We start from the raw sequence: 22,569 nt of genomic DNA, 5'->3' as shown, positions 1-22,569 counted from the left end.
CGGAAGTGCACAGGGGCCGGAGAAGCTTGCAAAGTCGCGGTTCCCAGCAATGCAGCCCAGCGAGGTGATGCAAGGACTTACCTCCACCAAACTTGGGCTGAAGAGTCACTGGACTGTGGGGGTCACTTGGACGGTGTCGCTGGATTCGAGGGACCTCGCTCGTCGTGCTGAGAGGAGACCCAAGGGACCGGAGATGCAGCTTTTTGGTGCCTGCGGTTGCAGGGGGAAGATTCCGTCGACCCACGGGAGATTTCTTCGGAGCTTCTGGTGCAGAGAGGAGGCAGACTACCCCCACAGCATGCACAAGCAGGAAAACAGTCGAGAAGGCGGCAGGATCAGCGTTACAGAGTTGCAGTAGTCGTCTTTGCTACTATGTTGCAGGTTTGCAGGCTTCCAGCGCGGTCAGCGGTCGATTCCTTATCAGAAGGTGAAGAGGGAGATGCAGAGGAACTCGGCTGAGCTCATGCATTCGTTATCTAAAGTTTCCCCAGAGACAGAGACCCTAAATAGCCAGAAAAGAGGGTTTGGCTACCTAGGAGAGAGGAAAGGCTACTAACACCTGAAGGAGCCTATCAGCAGGAGTCTCTGACGTCACCTGGTGGCACTGGCCACTCAGAGCAGTCCAGTGTGCCAGCAGCACCTCTGTTTCCAAGATGGCAGAGGTCTGGAGCACACTGGAGGAGCTCTGGACACCTCCCAGGGGAGGTGCAGGTCAGGGGAGTGGTCACTCCCCTTTCCTTTGTCCAGTTTCGCGCCAGAGCAGGGGCTAAGGGGTCCCTGAACCGGTGTAGACTGGCTTATGCAGAATTGGGCACCTCTGTGCCCAACAAAGCATTTCCAGAGGCTGGGGGAGGCTACTCCTCCCCTGCCTTCACACCATTTTCCAAAGGGAGAGGGTGTTACCCCCTCTCTCAGAGGAAGTTCTTTGTTCTGCCATCCTGGGCCAGGCCTGGCTGGACCCCAGGAGGGCAGATGCCTGTCTGAGGGGTTGGCAGCAGCAGCAGCTGCAGAGAAACCCCAGGAAGGGCAGTCTGGCAGTACCAGGGTCTGTGCTACAGACCACTGGGATCATGGAATTGTACCAACAATGCCAGGATGGCATAGAGGGGGCAATTCCATGATCATAGACATGTTACATGGCCATATTCGGAGTTACCATGGTGAAGCTACATATAGGTAGTGACCTATATGTAGTGCACGCGTGTAATGGTGTCCCCGCACTCACAAAGTTCAGTGAATTGGTTCTGAACAATGTGGGGGCACCTTGGCTAGTGCCAGGGTGCCCTCACACTAAGTAACTTTGCACCTAACCTTTACCAGGTAAAGGTTAGACATATAGATGACTTATAAGTTACTTAAGTGCAGTGTAAAATGGCTGTGAAATAACGTGGACGTTATTTCACTCAGGCTGCAGTGGCAGGCCTGTGTAAGAATTGTCAGAGCTCCCTATGGGTGGCAAAAGAAATGCTGCAGCCCATAGGGATCTCCTGGAACCCCAATACCCTGGGTACCTCAGTACCATATACTAGGGGATTATAAGGGTGTTCCAGTAAGCCAATGTGAATTGGTAAAAATGGTCACTAGCCTGTTAGTGACAATTTGGAAAGAAATGAGAGAGCATAACCACTGAGGTTCTGATCAGCAGAGCCTCAGTGAGACAGTTAGTCACTACACAGGTAACACATACAGGCACACTTATGAGCACTGGGGCCCTGGGTTACCAGGGTCCCAGTGACACATACAACTAAAACAACATATATACAGTGAAAAATGGGGGTAACATGCCAGGCAAGATGGTACTTTCCTACACACATACAACTAAAACAACATATATACAGTGAAAAATGGGGGTAACATGCCAGGCAAGATGGTACTTTCCTACACAACCCCGCCCCCCCAAACGAAGGACAATAAGACTAGCCATGACCTGATGAGTCTTCATTGTCTAAGTGGAAATATCTGGAGAGTCCATCTGCATTGGAGTGGGTACTCCCAGGTCTATGTTCCACTGTATAGTCCATCCCCTGTAGATATATGGACCACCTCAATAATTTAGGGTTTTCACCTTTCATTTGTTTTAGCCAAAGTAGACGTTTGTGGTCTGTCTGAACAATGAAGTGAGTGCCAAACAGGTATGGCCTCAACTTCTTCAGTGCCCAGACCACAGCAAAGGCCTCCCTCTCTATGGCAGACCAACGCTTTTCTCTAGGGGTCAACCTCCTGCTGATAATAGCAACAGGTTGATCCTGGCCCTCAGAATTAAGTTGTGATAAGACTGCCCCTACCCCTAATTCAGATGCATCAGTTTGGACAATTAATTTCTTGGAGTAACAGGGGCTTTTCAGGACAGGTGCAGAGCACAGGGCCTGCTTCAGCTCCTCAAAAGCTTTCTGACAGCTTGCTGTCCATAATACCTTTTTAGGCATTTTCGTGGATGTGAGGTCATTAAGAGGGGCTGCAATGGAGCCATAGTTATTTATGAACCTCATGTAATACCCAGTGAGGCCTAAAAAGGCTCTCACCTGAGTCTGAGTAGTAGGGGGAACCCAATCTATAATAGTTTGGATTTTCCCCTGAAGTGGTGCAATCTGTTCTCCACCTACCAGGTGTCCCAGATAAACCACCTTCCCCTGCCCTATCTGGCACTTTGAAGCCTTGATAGTGAGGCCTGCCTTCTGCAGGGCCTCCAAAACTTTCCATAGGTGGACCAGGTGATCATCCCAGCTGGAGCTAAAGACAGCTATATCATCAAGATATGCTGCACTAAAAGCATCTAGCCCTTGCAGGACTGTATTCACCAACCTCTGAAAAGTGGCAGGTGCATTTTTCAATCCAAAAGGCATTACTGTGAATTGGTAATGTCCTCCAATGGTTGAAAATGCAGTTTTTGCTTTTGCATCTTCTGATAATTTGATCTGCCAATACCCTGCAGTCAAGTCAAAAGTGCTTAGATACTTGGCAGATGCCAGTGTATCTATGAGCTCATCTGCCCTGGGTATAGGGTGAGCATCAGTTTTGGTTACCTGGTTGAGACCTCTGTAGTCAACACAAAACAGCATTTCCTTCTTTCCATCTTTGGAATGAGGTTTTGGTACCAGTACCACAGGAGAGGCCCATGGACTTTCAGAGTGCTCAACCACTCCCAGTTCTAGCATTTTCTGCACCTCTTGCTTTATGCAGTCTCTGACATGGTCAGGCTGCCTATAGATCTTACTTTTGACAGGCAAGCTGTCTCCAGTAACTATAGTGTGCTGTAGGAGGCTGGACTGGCTTGTAGTGAGTACCAAGGGGTACTTACACCTTGCACCAGGCCCAGGTATCCCTTATTAGTGTATAGGGTGTCTAGCAGCTTAGGCTGATAGATAATGGTAGCTTAGCAGAGCAGCTTAGGCTGAACTAGGAGACGTGTGAAGCTACTACAGTACCACTAGTGCCATATGCACAGTATCATAAGAAAACACAATACACAGTTATACTAAAAATAAAGGTACTTTATTTTTATGACAATATGCCAAAAGTATCTCAGTGAGTACCCTCAGTATGAGGATAGCAAATATACACAAGATATATGTACACAATACCAAAAATATGCAGTATAGTCTTAGAAAACAGTGCAAACAATGTATAGTTACAATAGGATGCAATGGAAGCACATAGGGATAGGGGCAACACAAACCATATACTCCAAAAGTGGAATGCGAACCACGAATGGACCCCAAACCTATGTGACCTTGTAGAGGGTCGCTGGGACTATTAGAAAATAGTAAGGGTTAGAAAAATACCCCACCCCAAGACCCTGAAAAGTGAGTGCAAAGTGCACTAAAGTTCCCCCAAGGACATAGAAGTCGTGATAAGGGAATTCTGCAGGAAAGACACAAACCAGCAATGCAACAACAATGGATTTCCAGTCGAGGGTACCTGTGGAACAAGGGGACCAAGTCTAAAAGTCACAAGCAAGTCGGAGATGGGCAGATGCCCAGGAAATGCCAGCTGTGGGTGCAAAGAAGCTTCTACTGGACAGAAGAAGCTGAGGATTCTGCAGGAACGACAAGGGCTAGAGACTTCCCCTTTGGAGGATGGATCCCCCACGCCATGGAGAGTCGTGCAGAAGTGTTTTCCCGCCAAAAGGACGACAACAAGCCTTGCTAGCTGCAAGTCATGCGGTTAGCATTTTTGGATGCTGCTGTGGCCCAGGATGGACCAGAATGTCGCCAATTGCGTCTGGGGACAGAGGGGGCGTCGAGCAAGACAAGGAGCCCTCTCAGAAGCAGGCAGCACCCGCAGAACTGCCAGAACAGGCACTACGAAGAAGAGTGAAACAGTGCTCACCCGAAGTTGCACAAAGGAGTCCCACGTCGCCGGAGACCAACTTAGAAAGTCGTGCAATGCAGGTTAGAGTGCCGTGGACCCAGGCTTGGCTGTGCACAAAGGATTTCCGCCGGAAGTGCACAGAGGCCGGAGTAGCTGCAAAAGTCGCAGATCCCAGCAATGCAGTCTGGCGTGGGAAGGCAAGGACTTACCTCCACCAAACTTGGACTGAAGAGTCACGGGACTGTGAGGGTCACTTGGACAGTGTTGCTGGATTCGAGGGACCTCGCTCGTCGTGCTGAGAGGAGACCCAAGGGACCGGTGATGGAGCTTTTTGGTGCCTGCGGTTGCAGGGGGAAGATTCCGTCGACCCACGGGAGATTTCTTCAGAGCTTCCAGTGCAGAGAGGAGGCAGACTACCCCCACAGCATGCACCACCAGGAAAACAGTCGAGAAGGCGGCAGGATCAGCGTTACAGAGTTGCAGTAGTCGTCTTAGCTACTTTGTTGCAGTTTTGCAGGCTTCCAGCACGGTCAGCAGTCGATTACTTGGCAGAAGGTGAGGAGGGAGATGCAGAGGAACTCTGATGAGCTCTTGCATTCGTTACCTAAGGAATTCCCCAAAGCAGAGACCCTAAATAGCCAGAAAAGAGGGTTTGGCTACTTAGGAGAGAGGATAGGCTAGCAACACCTGAAGGAGCCTATCAGAAGGAGTCTCTGACGTCACCTGCTGGCACTGGCCACTCAGAGCAGTCCAGTGTGCCAGCAGCACCTCTCTTTCCAAGATGGCAGAGGTCTGGAGCACACTGGAGGAGCTCTGGGCACCTCCCAGGGGAGGTGCAGGTCAGGGGAGTGGTCACTCCCCTTTCCTTTGTCCAGTTTCGCGCCTAAGCAGGGCTGAGGGGTCCCTGAACCGGTGTAGACTGGCTTATGCAGAATTGGGCACATCTGTGCCCAAGAAAGCATTTCCAGAGGCTGGGGGAGGCTACTCCTCCCCTGCCTTCACACCATTTTCCAAAGGGAGAGGGTGTAACACCCCCTCTCTGAGCAAGTCCTTTGTTCTGCCATCCTGGGCCAGGCCTGGCTGGACCCCAGGAGGGCAGAAGCCTGTCCGTGGGGTTGGCAGCAGCAGCAGCTGCAGTGAAACCCCTGAAAAGGCAGTTTGGCAGTACCAGGGTTTGTGCTACAGACCACTGGGAGCATGGGATTGTGCCACATATGCCAGGATGGCATAGAGGGGGCAATTCCATGATCATAGACATGTTACATGGCCATATTCGGAGTTACCATTGTGAAGCTACACATAGGTAGTGACCTATGTGTAGTACACGCATGTAATGGTGTCCCCGCACTCACAAAGTCAGGGGAATTTGCCCTGAACAATGTGGGGGCACCTTGGCTAGTGCCAGGGTGCCCACACACTAAGTAACTTTGCACCTAACCTTTACCAGGTAAAGGTTAGACATATAGGTGACTTATAAGTTACTTAAGTGCAGTGAAAATGGCTGTGAAATAATGTGTGCATTATTTCACTCAGGCTGCAGTGGCAGACCTGTGTAGTATTTGTCAGAGCTCCCTATGGGTGGCAAAAGAAATGCTGCAGCCCATAGGGATCTCCTGGAACCCCAATACCCTGGGTACCTCAGTACTATATACTAGGGAATTATAAGGGTGTTCCAGTAAGCCAATGTGAATTGGTAAAATTGGTCACTAGCCTGTTAGTGACAATTTGAAAGAAATGAGAGAGCATAACCACTGAGGTTCTGGATAGCAGAGCCTCAGTGAGACAGTTAGTCATAACACAGGTAACACAGTCAGGCACACTTATGAGCACTGGGGCCCTGGCTGGCAGGGTCCCAGTGACACATACAACTAAAACAACATATATACAGTGAAAAATGGGGGTAACATGCCAGGCAAGATGCTACTTTCCTACACAACCCCCCCCCCCAAACGAAGGACAATAAGACTAGCCATGACCTGATGAGTCTTCATTGTCTAAGTGGAAATATCTGGAGAGTCCATCTGCATTGGAGTGGGTACTCCCAGGTCTATGTTCCACTGTATAGTCCATTCCCTGTAGATATATGGACCACCTCAACAATTTAGGGTTTTCACCTTTCATTTGTTTTAGCCAAAGTAGAGGTTTGTGGTCTGTCTGAACAATGAAGTAAGTGCCAAACAGGTATGGCCTCAACTTCTTCAGTGCCCAGACCACAGCAAAGGCCTCCCTCTCAATGGCAGACCAACGCTTTTCTCTAGGGGTCAACCTCCTACTAATAAAAGCAACAGGTTGATCCTGGCCCTCAGAATTAAGTTGTGATAGGACTGCCCCTACTCCTAATTCAGATGCATCAGTTTGGACATAGAATTTTTTAGAGTAACAAAGGCTTTTCAGGACAGGTGCAGAGCACATGGCCTGCTTCAGCTCCTCAAAAGCTTTCTGACAGTTTGCTGTCCACAATACCTTTTTAGGCATTTTCTTTGAAGTGAGGTCATTAAGAGGGGCTGCAATGGAGCCATAGTTCTTTATGAACCTCCTATAGTACCCAGTGAGGCCTAAAAAGGCTCTCACCTGAGTCTGAGTAGTAGGGGGAACCCAATCCATAATTGTTTGGATTTTCCCCTGAAGTGGTGCAATCTGGTCTCCACCAACCAGGTGTCCCAGATAAACCACCTTCTCCTGCCCTATCTGGCACTTTGAAGCCTTGATAGTGAGGCCTGCCTTTTGCAGGGCCTCCAAAACTTTCCATAGGTGGACCAGGTGATCATCCCAGCTGGAGCTAAAGACAGCTATATCGTCCAGATATGCTGCACTGAAAGCCTCCAGCCCTTGCAGGACTGTATTCACCAACCTCTGAAAAGTGGCAGGTGCATTTTTCAATCCAAAAGGCCTTACTGTGAATTGGTAATGTCCTCCAATGGTTGAAAATGCAGTTTTAGGTTTAGCATCTTCTGATAATTTAATCTGCCAATACCCTGCAGTCAAGTCAAAAGTGCTTAGATACTTGGCAGATGCCAGTGTATCTATGAGCTCATCTGCCCTGGGTATAGGGTGAGCATCAGTTTTGGTTACCTGGTTGAGACCTCTGTAATCAGCACAAAACCTCATTTCTTTCTTTCCATCTTTGGAATGAGGTTTTGGCACAAGTACCACAGGAGAGGCCCATGGACTTTCAGAGTGCTCAACCACTCCTAGTTCTAACATTTTCTGGACCTCTTGCTTTATGCAGTCTCTGACATGGTCAGGCTGCCTATAGATCTTACTTTTGACAGGCAAGCTGTCTCCAGTATCTATAGTGTGCTCACACCAAGAAGTGGTACCTGGCACAGTAGAGAAGAGTTCAGAAAACTGACCCAGGAGATTTATGCAGTGGTCTTTCTGCTCAGCAGTAAGACAATCTGCCAATACAACACCTTCCACTAGAGCATCTTGTTCTGTGGAAGAGAAGAGATCAGGTAGAGGATCACTGTCTTCTTCCTGTCCCTCATCAGTTGCCATGAGCAGGGTGAGATCAGCCCTGTCATAGTAGGGTTTCAGGCGGTTGACATGGAGCACCCTAAGGGGACTCCTGGCAGTGCCTAAGTCAACCAAGTAGGTGACTTCACCCTTCTTCTCAACAATTGTGTGGGGTCCACTCCATTTATCTTGGAGTGCTCTTGGGGCCACAGGCTCCAAGACCCACACTTTCTGCCCTGGTTGGTAATGAACCAAAACAGCCTTCTGGTCATGTCATTGCTTCTGGAGCTCTTGGCTGGCCTGAAGGTTTTTACTGGCCTTTTTCATATACTCAGCCATCCTTGATCTGAGGCCTAGTACATAATCCACAATATCTTGATTTGGAGCTTTTAAAGGTTGTTCCCAACCCTCCTTGACAAGTGTGAGTGGACCCCTAACAGGGTGTCCAAAGAGGAGTTCAAAGGGGCTAAAGCCCACTCCTTTCTGGGGTACCTCCCTGTAGGCAAAAAGGAGGCATGGTAAAAGGATATCCCATCTCCTGCGGAGTTTGTCTGGGAGTCCCATAATCATGCCTTTGAGAGTTTTATTAAATCTCTCCACCAGTCCATTTGTTTGTGGATGATAGGGTGTGGTGAACTTGTATGTCACCCCACACTCTTTCCACATGGCCTTCAAGTAAGCAGACATGAAATTGCTTCCTCTGTCTGAAACTACCTCTTTTGGGAAGCCCACCCTGGAAAAGATTCCCAGGAGGGCCTTTGCCACTGCAGGAGCTGTAGTGGTCCTTAGAGGAATTGCCTCAGGATATCTTGTGGCATGGTCCACTACCACCAAGATAAACCTATTGCCTGAAGCAGTAGGAGGGTCAAGGGGGCCAACTATGTCAACCCCTACCCTTTCAAAGGGAACCCCAACCACAGGCAGTGGAATAAGGGGTGCCTTTGGTGTGCCACCTGTCTTGCCACTGGCTTGACAGGTTTCACAGGACTTACAAAAATCTTTTGTGTCCTCAGACATCCTAGGCCAATGAATCAAGGGAACAAGCCTGTCCCAAGTTTTCATTTGCCCTAAATGTCCAGCAAGGGGAATGTCATGAGCAAGAGTTAGGAGGAACTTTCTGTACTCCTGAGGAATCACTAATCTCCTGGCAGCTCCAAGTTTTAGGATCCCTTGCTTCAGTGTACAAGAGGTTGTCCTCCCAGTAAACTCTGTGAGAGTCACTGACATCCCCATTTGCTTGTTTGACAGCTTGCTGTCTTACACCCTCTAAAGTGGGACAGGTTTGCTGTGCCACACTCAGCTCCTCCCTGGCAGGCCCCCCTTCACCCAAAAGCTCAGCAGTGTCTGCTTCCAGCTCCTCTGGTGTAGGTTCTGCACAGGGTGGAAACTCTTCTTCCTCAGAAGAAGAATCCACTGTAGAGGGAGGGATAGTAGGAAGTGCTTTACTTCTACTAGCCCTAGCTTTAGGGAGCACTTGGTCCATTGTTCCAGGATCCAAGCTTCCCTGTCCTTTTTGCTTTTTGGCCTGAGCCCTGGTTAAAGCAAAAATATGCCCTGGGATGCCCAGCATTGCTGCATGGGCCTCCAAATCCACATCTGACCAAGCTGATGTCTCCAAATCATTCCCTAGTAGACAGTCTACAGGCAAATCTGAGGCTACCACAACTTTCTTTGGACCAGTAAACCCCCCCCAGTTGAGATTTACAACAGCCATGGGGTGGCTAAGTATGTTGTTGTGAGCATCGGTTACTTGGTACTGGTGACAAAGTAGGTGTTGTTCAGGGTGTACCAGTTTCTCAATCACCATTGTGACACTGGCACCTGTGTCCCTGTAGGCCTGGACCTCAACACCATTTATTAGGGGTAGTTGCTTGTACTTATCCATGTTAAGGGGACAAGCAACCAAGGTGGCTAAATCAATAGCCCCCTCAGAGATAACACAGCCTCTGTGGTCTCCCTAATCAGACCAACCCCAACTAAGTTACCAAAAGTGAGCCCAGCTACTCCCTTGGATTGGCTATTAGTAGGTTTGCTCCCACCACCACTGCTATTAGTAGGGACACTAGGTGTAGCAGTAGGGGTTGTAGTGGTAGGAGGCTTGGTGCTTTTCTTTGAACAACTGGGATCTGTTGTCCAATGGCCTTTTATCTTACATAAATAGCACCATGGTTTATTTTCCTTATTTTGATAAGAAGAGGATTTAGGCCCACCACCCCCACCAGAGTGTTTTTGTGGACCTGATGAAGACTCATTTTTAGATTTGTCCCCACCTTTGTCTGAAGGCTTACCATCCTTCTTCTTGCCATCTTTGTCACCCCCTGTATGAACTTTTCTGTTCACCCTTGTTCTGACCCATTTGTCTGCCTTCTTTCCCAATTCTTGGGGAGAGGTCAGATCAGAGTCTACCAGGTACTGGTGCAACAAATCAGACACACAATTATTAAGAATATGCTCTCTCAGGATTAAGTTGTACAGGCTTTCATAGTCAGTCACTTTACTGCCATGTAACCACCCCTCCAAGGCCTTCACTGAATGGTCAATGAAATCAACCCAGTCTTGTGAAGACTCCTTTTTGGTCTCTCTGAACTTTATCCTGTATTGTTCAGTGGTTAAGCCATAACCATCAAGGAGTGCATTCTTAAGAATAGTGAAATTGTTGGCATCACTTTTTTCACAGTAAGGAGTCTATCCCTACCCTTACCACTAAATGATAGCCATAGGATAGCAGCCCACTGCCTTTGAGGGACATCTTGAACAACACAAGCCCTCTCAAGTGCAGCAAACCACTTGTTAATGTCATCCCCCTCCTTATAAGGGGGAACTATCTTATGCAGATTCCTGGAATCATGCTCTTTTACAGGATGACTATGGGGAATACTGCTGCTGCCACCATGGGTTTCTAAACCCAGTTTCTGTCTTTCTCTTTCTATCTCTAGAGACTGCCTATCTAAATCCAGCTGTTGCTTTTTGAGCTTCAGCCTGGATTCCTCCACTCTCAATCTATTGAGCTCCCTTTCTAACACTCTGTCATCAGGGTGGTTGGGAGGGACATGTCTTGAAACAGAAGTATGCTGAGAATGGACAGAAGGAGACCTATCCCTTACAGAAGCCACCCTAACAGCTTGGCTAACAGTGTAATGAGAGAGCACACCATCTGTATGATGTGACCCATCCTCTGTACCAACTATGCTAGACTGTCTAGTAATGGGCAGGCTAGGAAGTTTCCTTCCTGAATCTATCTCTAGGGGAGTCCCTGGATCAGATTGGGAACCATTAGCTACTTTTTCAACAGATGGGGCCCTTCTGGCCTTATCTTGTTCTCTAAGCATGTTAAGCAACAATTCCAAAGAAGGATTCTTCCCTACACTCAAACCTCTTTCTATGCAGAGACTCCTTGCTCCTTTCCAGCTAAGGTGATCATATGCAATTTTGGACAGATCAACTGTTTGACCTGTACCAGACATTTTTAGAAAGAGTTAAGTGATAGAAAAAGTGAAGAAAAGGTTTTTCAGAACTTTTGGAAAGACAGAAAAAACTTTTAAAACTTTTTAAGAACTTTAGAAAGTTTAGATGTACTTTTCAGCACTTAGAAAAGAGTGAAAAGAGGAAATGCAAAACTTTTTAGCTATGTGTACACACACTGAATTTGTTTTGTATATTTTTCTCTTATGAAAAGTACAATGTCAAGAGTGGTAAGTAGTCTCAAAGCACTTATCCCACCGCTGCACAACCAATGTAGGAGGCTGGACTGGCTTGTAGTGAGTACCAAGGGGTACTTACACCTTGCACCAGGCCCAGGTATCCCTTATTAGTGTATAGGGTGTCTAGCAGCTTAGGCTGATAGATAATGGTAGCTTAGCAGAGCAGCTTAGGCTGAACTAGGAGACGTGTGAAGCTACTACAGTACCACTAGTGCCATATGCACAGTATCATAAGAAAACACAATACACAGTTATTCAAAAAATAAAGGTACTTTATTTTTATGACAATATGCCAAAAGTATCTCAGTGAGTACCCTCAGTATGAGGATAGCAAATATACACAAGATATCTGTACACAATACCAAAAATATGCAGTATAGTCTTAGAAAACAGTGCAAACAATGTATAGTTACAATAGGATGCAATGGAAGAACATAGGGATAGGGGCAACACAAACCATATACTCCAAAAGCGGAATGCGAACCCCGAATGGACCCCAAACCTATGTGACCTTGTAGAGGGTCGCTGGGACTATTAGAAAATAGTAAGGGTTAGAAAAATACCCCACCCCAAGACCCTGAAAAGTGAGTGCAAAGTGCACTAAAGTTCCCCCAAGGACATAGAAGTCGTGATAAGGGAATTCTGCAGGAAAGACACAAACCAGCAATGCAACAACGATGGATTTCAAGTCGAGGGTACCCGTGAAACAAGGAGACCAAGTCCAAAAGTCACAAGCAAGTCGGAGATGGGCAGATGCCTAGGAAATGCCAGCTGTGGGTGCAAAGAAGCTTCTACTGGACAGAAGAATCTGAGGATTCTGCAGGAACGACAAGGGCTAGAGACTTCCCCTTTGGAGGATGGATCCCCCACGCCGTGGAGAGTCGTGCAGAAGTGTTTTCCCGCCGAAAGGACGCCAACAAGCCTTGCTAGCTGCAAGTCGTCCGGTTAGCGTTTTTGGATGCTGCTGTGGCCCAGGATAGACCAGGATGTCGCCAATTGCGTCTGGGGACAGAGGGGGCGTCGAGCAAGACAAGGAGCCCTCTCAGAAGCAGGCAGCACCCGCAGAAGTGCCAGAACAGGCACTACGAAGAAGAGTGAAACGGTGCTCACCCGAAGTTGCACAAAGGAGTCCCACGTCGCCGGAGACCAACTTAGAAAGTCGTGCAATGCAGGTTAGAGTGACGTGGACCCAGGCTTGGCTGTGCACAAAGGATTTCCGCCGGAAGTGCACAGAGGCCGGAGTAGCTGCAAAAGTCGCGGTTCCCAGCAATGCAGTCTGGCGTGGGGAGGCAAGGACTTACCTCCACCAAACTTGGACTGAAGAGTCACTGGACTGTGAGGGTCACTTGGACAGTGTTGCTGGATTCGAGGGACCTCGCTCGTCGTGCTGATAGGAGACCCAAGGGACCGGTGATGCAGCTTTTTGGTGCCTGCGGTTGCAGGGGGACGATTCCGTCGACCCACGGGAGATTTCTTCGGAGCTTCTAGTGCAAAGAGTAGGCAGACTACCCCCACAGCATGCACCACCAGGAAAACAGTCGAGAAGGCGGCAGGATCAGCGTTACAGAGTTTCAGTAGTCGTCTTTGCTACTTTGTTGCAGTTTTGCAGGCTTCCAGCGCGGTCAGCAGTCGATTCCTTGGCATAAGGTGAAGAGAGAGATGCAGAGGAGCTCTGATGAGCTCTTGCATTCATTATCTAAGGAATTCCCCAGAGCAGAGACCCTAAATAGCCAGAAAAGAGGGTTTGGCTACTTAGGAGAGAGGATAGGCTAGCAACACCTGAAGGAGCCTATCAGAAGGAGTCTCTGACGTCACCTGCTGGCCCTGGCCACTCAGAGCAGTCCAGTGTGCCAGCAGCACCTCTGTTTCCAAAATGGCAGAGGTCTGGAGCACACTGGAGGAGCTCTGGGCACCTCCCAGGGGAGGTGCAGGTCAGGGGAGTGGTCACTCCCCTTTCCTTTGTCCAGTTTCGCGCCAGAGCAGGGCTGAGGGGTCCCTGAACCGGTGTAGACTGGCTTATGCAAAAATGGGCACCATCTGTGCCCATTAAAGCATTTCCAGAGGCTGGGGGAGGCTACTCCTCCCTTGCCTTAACACCTTTTTCCAAAGGGAGAGGGTGTAACACCCTCTCTCAGAGGAAGTCCTTTGTTCTGACATCCTGGGCCAAGCCTGGCTGGACCCCAGGAGGGCAGAAACCTGTCTGAGGGGTTGGCAGCAGCAGCAGCTGCAGTGAAACTCCTGAAAAGGCAGTTTGGCAGTACCAGGGTCTGTGCTAGAGACCCGTGGGATCATGGGATTGTGCCAACAATGCCAGGATGGCATAGAGGGGGCAATTCCATGATCTTAGACATGTTACATGGCCATATTCGGAGTTACCATTGTGAAGCTACACATAGGTAGTGACCTATATGTAGTGCACGCGTGTGATGGTGTCCCCGCACTCACAAAGTCCGGGGAATTGGCCCTGAACAATGTGGGGGCACCTTGGCTAGTGCCAGGGTGCCCACACACTAAGTAACTTAGCACCCAGCCTTTACTAGGTAAAGGTTAGACATATAGGTGACTTATAAGTTACTTAAGTGCAGTGAAAATGGCTGTGAAATGATGTGTGCATTATTTCACTCAGGCTGCAGTGGCAGGCCTGTGTAAGAATTGTCAGAGCTCCCTATGGGTGGCAAAAGAAATGCTGCAGCCCATAGGGATCTCCTGGAACCCCAATACCCTGGGTACCTCAGTACCATATACTAGGGAATTATAAGGGTGTTCCAGTATGCCAATGTAAATTGGTGAAAATGGTCACTAGCCTGTTAGTGACAATTTGGAAAGAAATGAGAGAGCATAACCACTGAGGTTCTGATTAACAGAGCCTCAGTGAGACAGTTAGTCATAACACAGGTAACACATACAGGTCACACTTATGAGCACTGGGGCCCTGGCTGGCAGGGTCCCAGTGACACATGCAACTAAAACAACATATATACAGTGAAAAATGGGGGTAACATGCCAGGCAAGATGGTACTTTCCTACATGTACATTAAAAAACACTATACAGCACCTACCTGGAGGCAGCACACTGTACTGTGCAATATACTGCACAGCACCTACCTGGAAGGAGCAGACTGTACTGTACATCACACTGTAGAATACAGCACCTACATGGAAGGACCACACTGTAGAATACACTGCACTACACAGCACCTACCAGGTAGGAACACACTGTCCTGTAGAATACACTGCACTACACAGCACCTACTGGGTAGGAACACACTGTCCTGTAGAATACAGTGCACTATACAGCACCTACCTGGAAGGAGCACAGCGTACTGTACAATGCACTGCACTAACAGCACCTACCTGGAAAGAACACATAGTTCAATAAACTGCACTATACCTCACCTATCTGTAAAGAGCACACAGTACAGTACACTGCACTACACAGCACCTAACTGGAAGGGGCACACTCTACTGTACAATAGACTGTACGACACAGCACCTACCAGGAAGAAGAACACTGTACTGTACAACGCACTGCACTACACAGCAGAAATCTGGAAGGAGCACACTGTACAATACACTGCACTATAGAAGGAGTACACTGTACTGTGGAATACACTGCACCACACAGCACCTACCTGGAAGGAGCAGACAGTACTGTACAATACACTGCACTACACAGCAGCAATTTGGAAGGAGCACACTGTACTGTACAATACACCACACTGCACAGCACCTACCTGGAAGAACAACACTGTAGAATAAACTGCACTAACCAACACCTACCTGGAAGGAGCACACTGTACTGTACAATACACTACACTGCACAGCACCTACCTGGAAGGACCACACTGTAGAATAAACCGCACTAACCAGCACCTACCTAGAAGGTGCACACTGTACTGTACAATACATTTCACGATAAAACACCTATCTGGAAAGAACACATAGTACAATAATTGCACTATATTGCACTTACCTGTAAAGAGCAGACTGAGCAATACACTGCACTACACAGTACCTACCCGGTAGGAGCACAACATACTATACAATACACTGCACTACACAGCACCTACCTTGAAGGAGAACACTGTACAATATGTTGCACTACACAGCACCCACCTGGGAGGACCCCACTGTACTGTATAATAGACTGCACTACACAGCCCCAGACCTGAAGGAACACAAAGTACAATAAACTGCACTATACTGCACCTACCTGTAAAGACCACACTGAGCGATACATTGCAGTACAGAGCACCTACATGGAAGGAGCACACTATACTGTACAATACACTGCACTAACAGCACCTACCTAGAAGGAGCACATTGTACTGTACAATACACTACACTAACAGCACCTACCTGATAGGAGCATACTGTACTGTACAATACACTGCACTAACAGCACCTACCTGGAAGGAGCACACTGTACTGTGCAATACACTGCACCACAGAGCACCAACCTGGATGGACAACACTGCACTACACAGCACCTACCTGGAGGGAGAACACTGTACTGTGGGATAGTGCACCCTGCTTTAGGGCTGTGAGGCCTGCTAGGGAGGTGACTTACCTATGCCACAGGGAGTGGTTTGTGGGCATGGCATCCTGAGGGGGATGCCATGTCAACTTTACCTTTTTCTTCCCACCAGCACACACAAGTTGCATTGGCAGTGACATGTGTTTGGTGAGGGGTCCCTTAGGGTGGCACAATATATGCAGCAGCCCTTAGGGACCCTCCCTGCTCACAGAGCCCTTGGTACCACTGAGACCTTTTACAAGGGACTTAGCTGTGGGCCAGGGGTGTGCCAATTGTGGAACAATGGTACAGTTTTAGGGAAAGAACGCAGGCGCTGGGGCCTGGTTAGCAGGATCCCAACACACACTTAGTCAAGTTGGCATTAGATATCAGGCAAAAAGAGTGGGGGTGGGTACTGCAAACAAGGGGCCAGCTTCCTACAACTAGAGAAAACACTACACAAGACAGCACATAGTTCTAAGCAGGATACAGCACTAGACAGCACAACAGAATAGACAGTGAACTATTTCACAAAACGCTGCACCAAACAGCAGTTGCACAGGAGAGCACACTGCATTACACAGAACACTATACTACACTGTCCACAGTGCTGCACTAGACAGTATACTGTAGTAAATGATACAACTGCAGCATCATCTCTATTCCCAACCAAATCCTCTTATCTTCTGAACACAGCTCAAGACTTTTCTGCTAATGCAGAACTTTAATCTTGGTTAACCTTCACTTTTGTGGCCCCCCCTTACTTCATTCTGGATACTGACTCTCGGTTGGTTACCTCACGAGCGCGTGCACTTCCTTCTGAAGCCGCTGATTGCACTTTTACAAATGGTCTCAAGCAATGCACCACCCTCTCTAAAGCTGCCCCACCGCTGGTAGTGGTATCAGGGGAGCCTTGGGTTTGCCTCCTCCCTTGCCACTGGCTTGGCAGGTCACACAGGAGCGACAAACCTCCTTGACCTCCTCTGACATCTGGGACCAGTAGAAGTGGTTGACCAGCCTCTCCCAGGTCTCGGTCACCCCCAGATGCCCAGCCAAGGGGATATCATGGACAATGTTAAGGAGGAACTCCCTGTACTGCTGAGGGACCATCAGCACGGCTCAGGAGTTAGCACAGCCGAGGGGGTCAGTGTGTAACCCTGCACTCGACAAATTGTCAACCAGGTCTTTCCACAGTAAAAGCTGTAGCTGTAGCTGGTGGAGGCTGAAGGTCTCAGTGTGGACACCAACATATAATTACATTCAGCACAACTCTATTTACCTCTATATTTCTTTATGTCCTCTTCAGGTTTCAGAGTTATCATAACCTCTTCTTCCCTTGTTTTCTTCATCTCACTCTCCGGACCCTGAAACTTCACCTTCTTACACCTGAAGGACACACAAATCATTTTAGTGTTACAGACGACTCGGAGACTACAGAATCTGAAAAGGAACTGCACAAACACCCTGTGTTTGGAAATAGAATACTGTAATTTACAGGAGCACCTGCAGGACAGCAGTTGGTGTGTCTCACTACACACACACACACACCAACAACTCTGGGGGGCATCCACAAGTGTCACACATTATCCCTTCTACTATGCACACCCCTCTGCTCAGAACCTTGCAGGGATTAGCACATGATAATACAAGCTTCAGGATCTCAGGGGAAACAGTGAAAAACTCAGCAACTAACACACATGACCACTCTCTCTCCACCTCCCTTCCTGTCTATTTATCTGATTATCTGTATAACTCTTTCTTCTTCTCTCACATCACTTAGTGTTCCTCGCTCTCTCTGGTCCTCTCTTTCAGAAAGCTCCAGATATCGCAAAGGTATCTGTAAGGAAATGCCTCCTTGGCATGGTTACCCCCTGACTTTTTGCCTTTGCTGATGCTAAGTTTTGATTTGAAAGTGTGCTGAGGCCTGCTAACCAGGCTCCAGCACCAGTGTTCTTTCCCTAACCTGTACTTTTGTTTCCACAATTGGCACACCCTGGCATCCAGGTAAGTCGCTTGTAACTGGTACCCCTGGTACAAAGGGCCCTGATTCCAGGGAAGGTCTCTAAGGGCTGCAGCATATCTTATGCCACCCTGGGGACCCCTCACTCAGCACAGACACACTGCTTGCCAGCTTGTGTGTGCTAGTGGGGATAAAAAGACTAAGTCGACATGGCACTCCCCTCAGGGTGCCATGCGAACCTCACACTGCCTACAGGTATAGATAAGTCACCCCTCTAGCAGGCCTTACAGCCCTAAGGCAGGGTGCACTATACCATAGGTGAGGGCACAAGTGCATGAGCACTGTGCCCCTACAGTGTCTAAGCAAAACCTTAGGCATTGTAAGTGCAGGGTAGCCATAAGAGTATATGGTCCTGGAGTCTGTCATGCACGAACTTCACAGCACCATTATGGCTACACTGAAAACTGTGAAGTTTGGTATCAAACTTCTCAGCACAATAAATGACCACTGATGCCAGTGTACATTTTATTGTAACATACACCCCAGAGGGCACCTTAGAGGTGCCCCCTGAAACCTTAACCGACTATCCGTGTAGGCTGACTAGTTTTAGCAGCCTGCCACACACCAGACATGTTGCTGGCCACATGGGGAGAGTGCCTTTGTCACTCCGGTTGCAACCACTTGCTGTAGGTCAGGCTGTTCATACCAGGGGTAAAGGATGGATTGCTAGCAATTGGAGTCAAGGGCGAGGGAAATATAGTAAAGATTTTCCTTGTTGCCACCCGGTCCCACGTTCTCCTAAGTGAGTGGGTGATTGGAGAAGAATATAAATCTCAGGGATGTTGCGGGTGGGATAGGAAGGGGATCTTCCACAGGGATGTGCCTGCGAGGGCCCTATAAATAAACAGCCACCTTTTCGGACTCGTCTCTCGACCACTCTACTAAATAGTAGAGTTGGGTGGCTTGAAAATAGTGCAGTAGGTTAGGCACTCCCAGACTTCCTTGTGCTGCCGATTGATAGCATAGGGAGGCCGCCTCCCTGCTCAAATGAAATGGTAAAAATCTTTCTGTAAAGATTAAAGCGTTCCCGGGAGAGGCTCGACCGGTAGGGTTAGGAAAAGGTATAAGATTTGCAGAAGGATCATCATTTTAAGGGCAGCAATGAGGCCCAGCCATGAAATCAGGGGTGATTGTCATTTGGCCAGGCTGCATTGTACTCGCTGTACCAATAAGCGGTAGTTAATAGGGGTAGTGTCGGAGATGATCGGAGCAAACTTGAGCCCTAGATAAGGGATGCTCTGTCTATGCCAACATATTGGAAACTGCCTTTCCAGATACTGATGGTCAACAAGAGGGACCGAAATATGAAGGGCTTGGGATTTCTGAAAATTTACGCGGAAGCCGGAGGTCTTCCCGAACTCCTCTATCTCCTGCAGAAGAGCCGGAAAGGCCCTCTTGGGATTATTATTTAAGGAGACTAAAACATCATCCACGTATAAAGCCAAGGTGTGCATGTTGCCTTCAAATGTCACACCCGTTATATTTGGATTAGATCGTACTCTGTGTAAACTGCTCCAATAGTAAGGGTGACAAAGGGCAACCCTGTCTGGTGCCTCTGCATATGGGAAATGATTGGGAGGATTGTCAGTTCACCCACACCGTCGCCCACGGTTTGCTATAGGTGCTATGGATCCATGTGAGAAACAGAGGGCCGAAACCAAAGTGGGTTAATGTTGTTGTCAGTTAAGGCCAATGCTCTCTGATGAAGGACTTCTCCACGTCCAGGGTTAAAAGCATAATGTCCCTACGAACCCGATCTGCCTTATTTATTAAGTCAAGAATGCGTTTCGTGTGTCCCCACGTTGGGGGTGTCTCACAAATCCATTTTGGTCTGGCTCAATCAGACCCGGTATAGCTAGAATAGCGGTTAGCATCAGCAAGCTTTCTAGGATCAGTCAGCTTACTGTCAACCAGGTACTGGTGCAGCTCTGTAGAACAAATACTGAGCATATGCTCTCTCAGAATCAAATCATATAATCCTTTGTAATCATTTATTTTGTTGCCCCGCACCCAACCATTCAGTGCCTTATTGGAGAAATCAAAACAGTCTACCCCGGTCTGTGTGGAAAGTCTGGTGCTGTCCCTAAACCTCTGACGGTATTTTTCAGGGGTCAGTCCAAACGTGGGCAGTAGAGCGGCTTTCTTGGGTTCATAGACATTCTGATCATGTGGAGGGTGAAGGAGGTCTTGAGTATGCTGTGATTGTGGAAAACTTGAGGTAGTTTCTGTGGACAAAAGTGATTTTTGTGGACATGAGCATGTTTTCCTGGGCTCAGGGGGTATTTTCATAAAACTTTGAGTTCCAGGATAGGCAGAGGGGACTCAACACTGTTGGGAAGACAGGAGAGTAGCCACGAGATGGTCTACATATAATAATTGTATGAGGTAGTACTGCTCGGGCAGCAGAGTGGATTTGTGTGAGCTCAGTACTGACATTTCCACACTGCAGCCAGATCTGCTCCTTACACACTGAGAAGAGAACAATAAACCAACCTTACCTGTCCAGGGCACTTCTAACATCCTGCAAAACAGAAGAACAGGCAGAAGGACATCAGTTTCCACAACAGATTTCAAATTCTGGCAGACGTTTAGGTACAATATAAGTTGTGAAATTCAAGTTCAGTTACACACCGGGGAGTAAGTTCTGAATAGGGTCACATGACAGCACAGCTTGTGATATCCCAAATGGTCCCACAAGACAGCAGAACTTTGGAATTCTGAATGAGGGCAGATGACAGTACAATCTGATATATTCTGAATGCATCATGTATTATAGTCTAGAGTTCCTGAGATCAGATGCCAGACCCGTTATAACTCCTGCATCACTTGAGAAACAACTAGTGTCTATACCCAATGTATACCACGCCAAAAATACTTCTAACGCACTTCTATGGGATTAAATGTAAATAAACAAGGACTTTGGATAAATCACGGGATAAGATCCTTAGGTCTCTTGTTTCTGTTAGAAAATGTCCACTTATACAAGCTGCAGCACTAGAACTGGGTATAACCAGTACTCAGGAAAAAGCCCTTGTGTCTATATACCGTGGGGTTTTAGTGAAAAACAGGAGGCTGCAAATGCTCTCTGAGAACTGATCACACTTGAACCGGAACAGTCTCAGTCATCAGATTATGTTCTATGTATAAAACTGGACGTCCCTCTGAACTGTTTCAATTTGAAGAACAAATTATGAAATGAATGGACGGAAGAAATTCTATGTCATGACCAGAGGGGAGGATTATGCTTTTCTTCCTTCGCTGTAATCAATGGCAGCCATATTCAAACTTTATGATAAACTACAAATCCCAAGAACCTTTGGGAATGGAAAAGACAAAACATCCGATCAAACATAGACCTTAGTCTAATCAGATCCCAGCAGAGACCCATACAGTCGACTTTGGACCAATTGGCACTTTGCAGTGCTTTCGCTGTATATTCTGGTGTTCACTTGAAAACTAGTGCAGTGCCGCCTCCTTCCTCACTTGCACCTAATTTTAGCAGACATGGAGGTTTCCAGGGATCAGCAGTCGAAAGGGGACCCCTTAGAGTTCCTGCCCTGAGACGATGAATTTTATGAGGCGGTAGATGCCTTAATTTACCAGGCAGTTGCTGGGGCCATGGGCTCCTTGGAACAGCACCTGGTGGATCAAGTTGCGCGTGCCTGCACCCATATCTCTAATCCCATGAAGGAGCCCACTGCACCCTCTGGGATCTTAGGCACCTTCCATTCTGCCCCAAATCCAGACCATGTGCCTGCCAAGCTTCCTCGCAAGGATGGCATTGACTATGATGCTTCTGCTCTCCTTAAGCAAGCTTTCTTGGCTACCCCCCGCCAATCCCAGGTCCTACTGAACCAGCCCTGGAATCCCCATGCCCTATTTCCCCAGACCCTCAAGATGATGAGTCCCCTGTGGACTCAGATGATGAAGCAGGGTCCTCCAGACCTTGGCATCCATCCATCCCTTACTCTGCAAACCCAGAGGCCCAGGGCTTGGACATTTCCTGACCCCGATGACATTCTCTACCCTTGCTCCTCTGAGTGGGCTCTGGCAGAAAAGGTAGCCAGCTATGTGGTGGTTCACCTTAGGAAGCCCCTGGAGAAAGAAGCCTGCAGCTGCTTTCCGGCCGAATGTCACTGCCCTGGCTTGTAGGGTAAAGTTGCCAGACTCCCGACATTGACTCTAGAATGGCCACTTCCCTGTCAAAATTCATAAAAGACCCGAAAAAGACCATATTCTATTCCTGGAGGGCTTGTCAGGATAAGCTTTTGAATACTATTGCCCCTTACCAAGATCGTTGATACAAATGAAGACGCCAAGGCCACAAGTGCCCTTATTTCACCGGAGGCCCTTTCAGGGTGGGCACGTCACGCTATCATCTTCTTAGGTAATGCTAATTGCACGTCGTTCACACAGTGCTGCCACTCCCTTTTGATTAAGATGGACCCAAAGTACCGGGACAATGCGACCATGGAGGTGGGGCTTATCACCCAAGGGTACCCTTTATCAGACTCTCCCCAGACTAGGCCAGGTCCTCCATAAAGAAAGTCTTTAACCCTCAGGTT

At 48.2% G+C, this 22,569-nt stretch overlaps 1 protein-coding gene across 2 annotated transcripts in view; it reads right to left on the bottom strand.

Moving 5' to 3' along the window:
• LOC138283027 (E3 ubiquitin-protein ligase TRIM39-like) overlaps nucleotides 1-22,569 on the bottom strand; it is a 135,717-nt gene that overhangs the window by 68,192 nt on the left and 44,956 nt on the right. For both annotated transcript variants that reach the window (XM_069221146.1, XM_069221147.1), the window contains exons 4-5: nucleotides 20,503-20,525; nucleotides 17,264-17,370 (exon numbers count right to left, since the gene is read on the bottom strand). In XM_069221146.1, coding sequence (XP_069077247.1) covers nucleotides 17,264-17,370; nucleotides 20,503-20,525 — 130 coding nt within the window. The remainder of the gene's footprint in view (nucleotides 1-17,263; nucleotides 17,371-20,502; nucleotides 20,526-22,569) is intronic.

Source organism: Pleurodeles waltl, chromosome 2_2 (genome assembly GCF_031143425.1).
Source record: "Pleurodeles waltl isolate 20211129_DDA chromosome 2_2, aPleWal1.hap1.20221129, whole genome shotgun sequence".
Classification (NCBI taxonomy): Eukaryota; Metazoa; Chordata; class Amphibia; order Caudata; family Salamandridae; genus Pleurodeles; species Pleurodeles waltl.
Note: the sequence above shows the minus strand (reverse complement) of the source record. Positions and strands in the feature narration are given on the sequence as shown.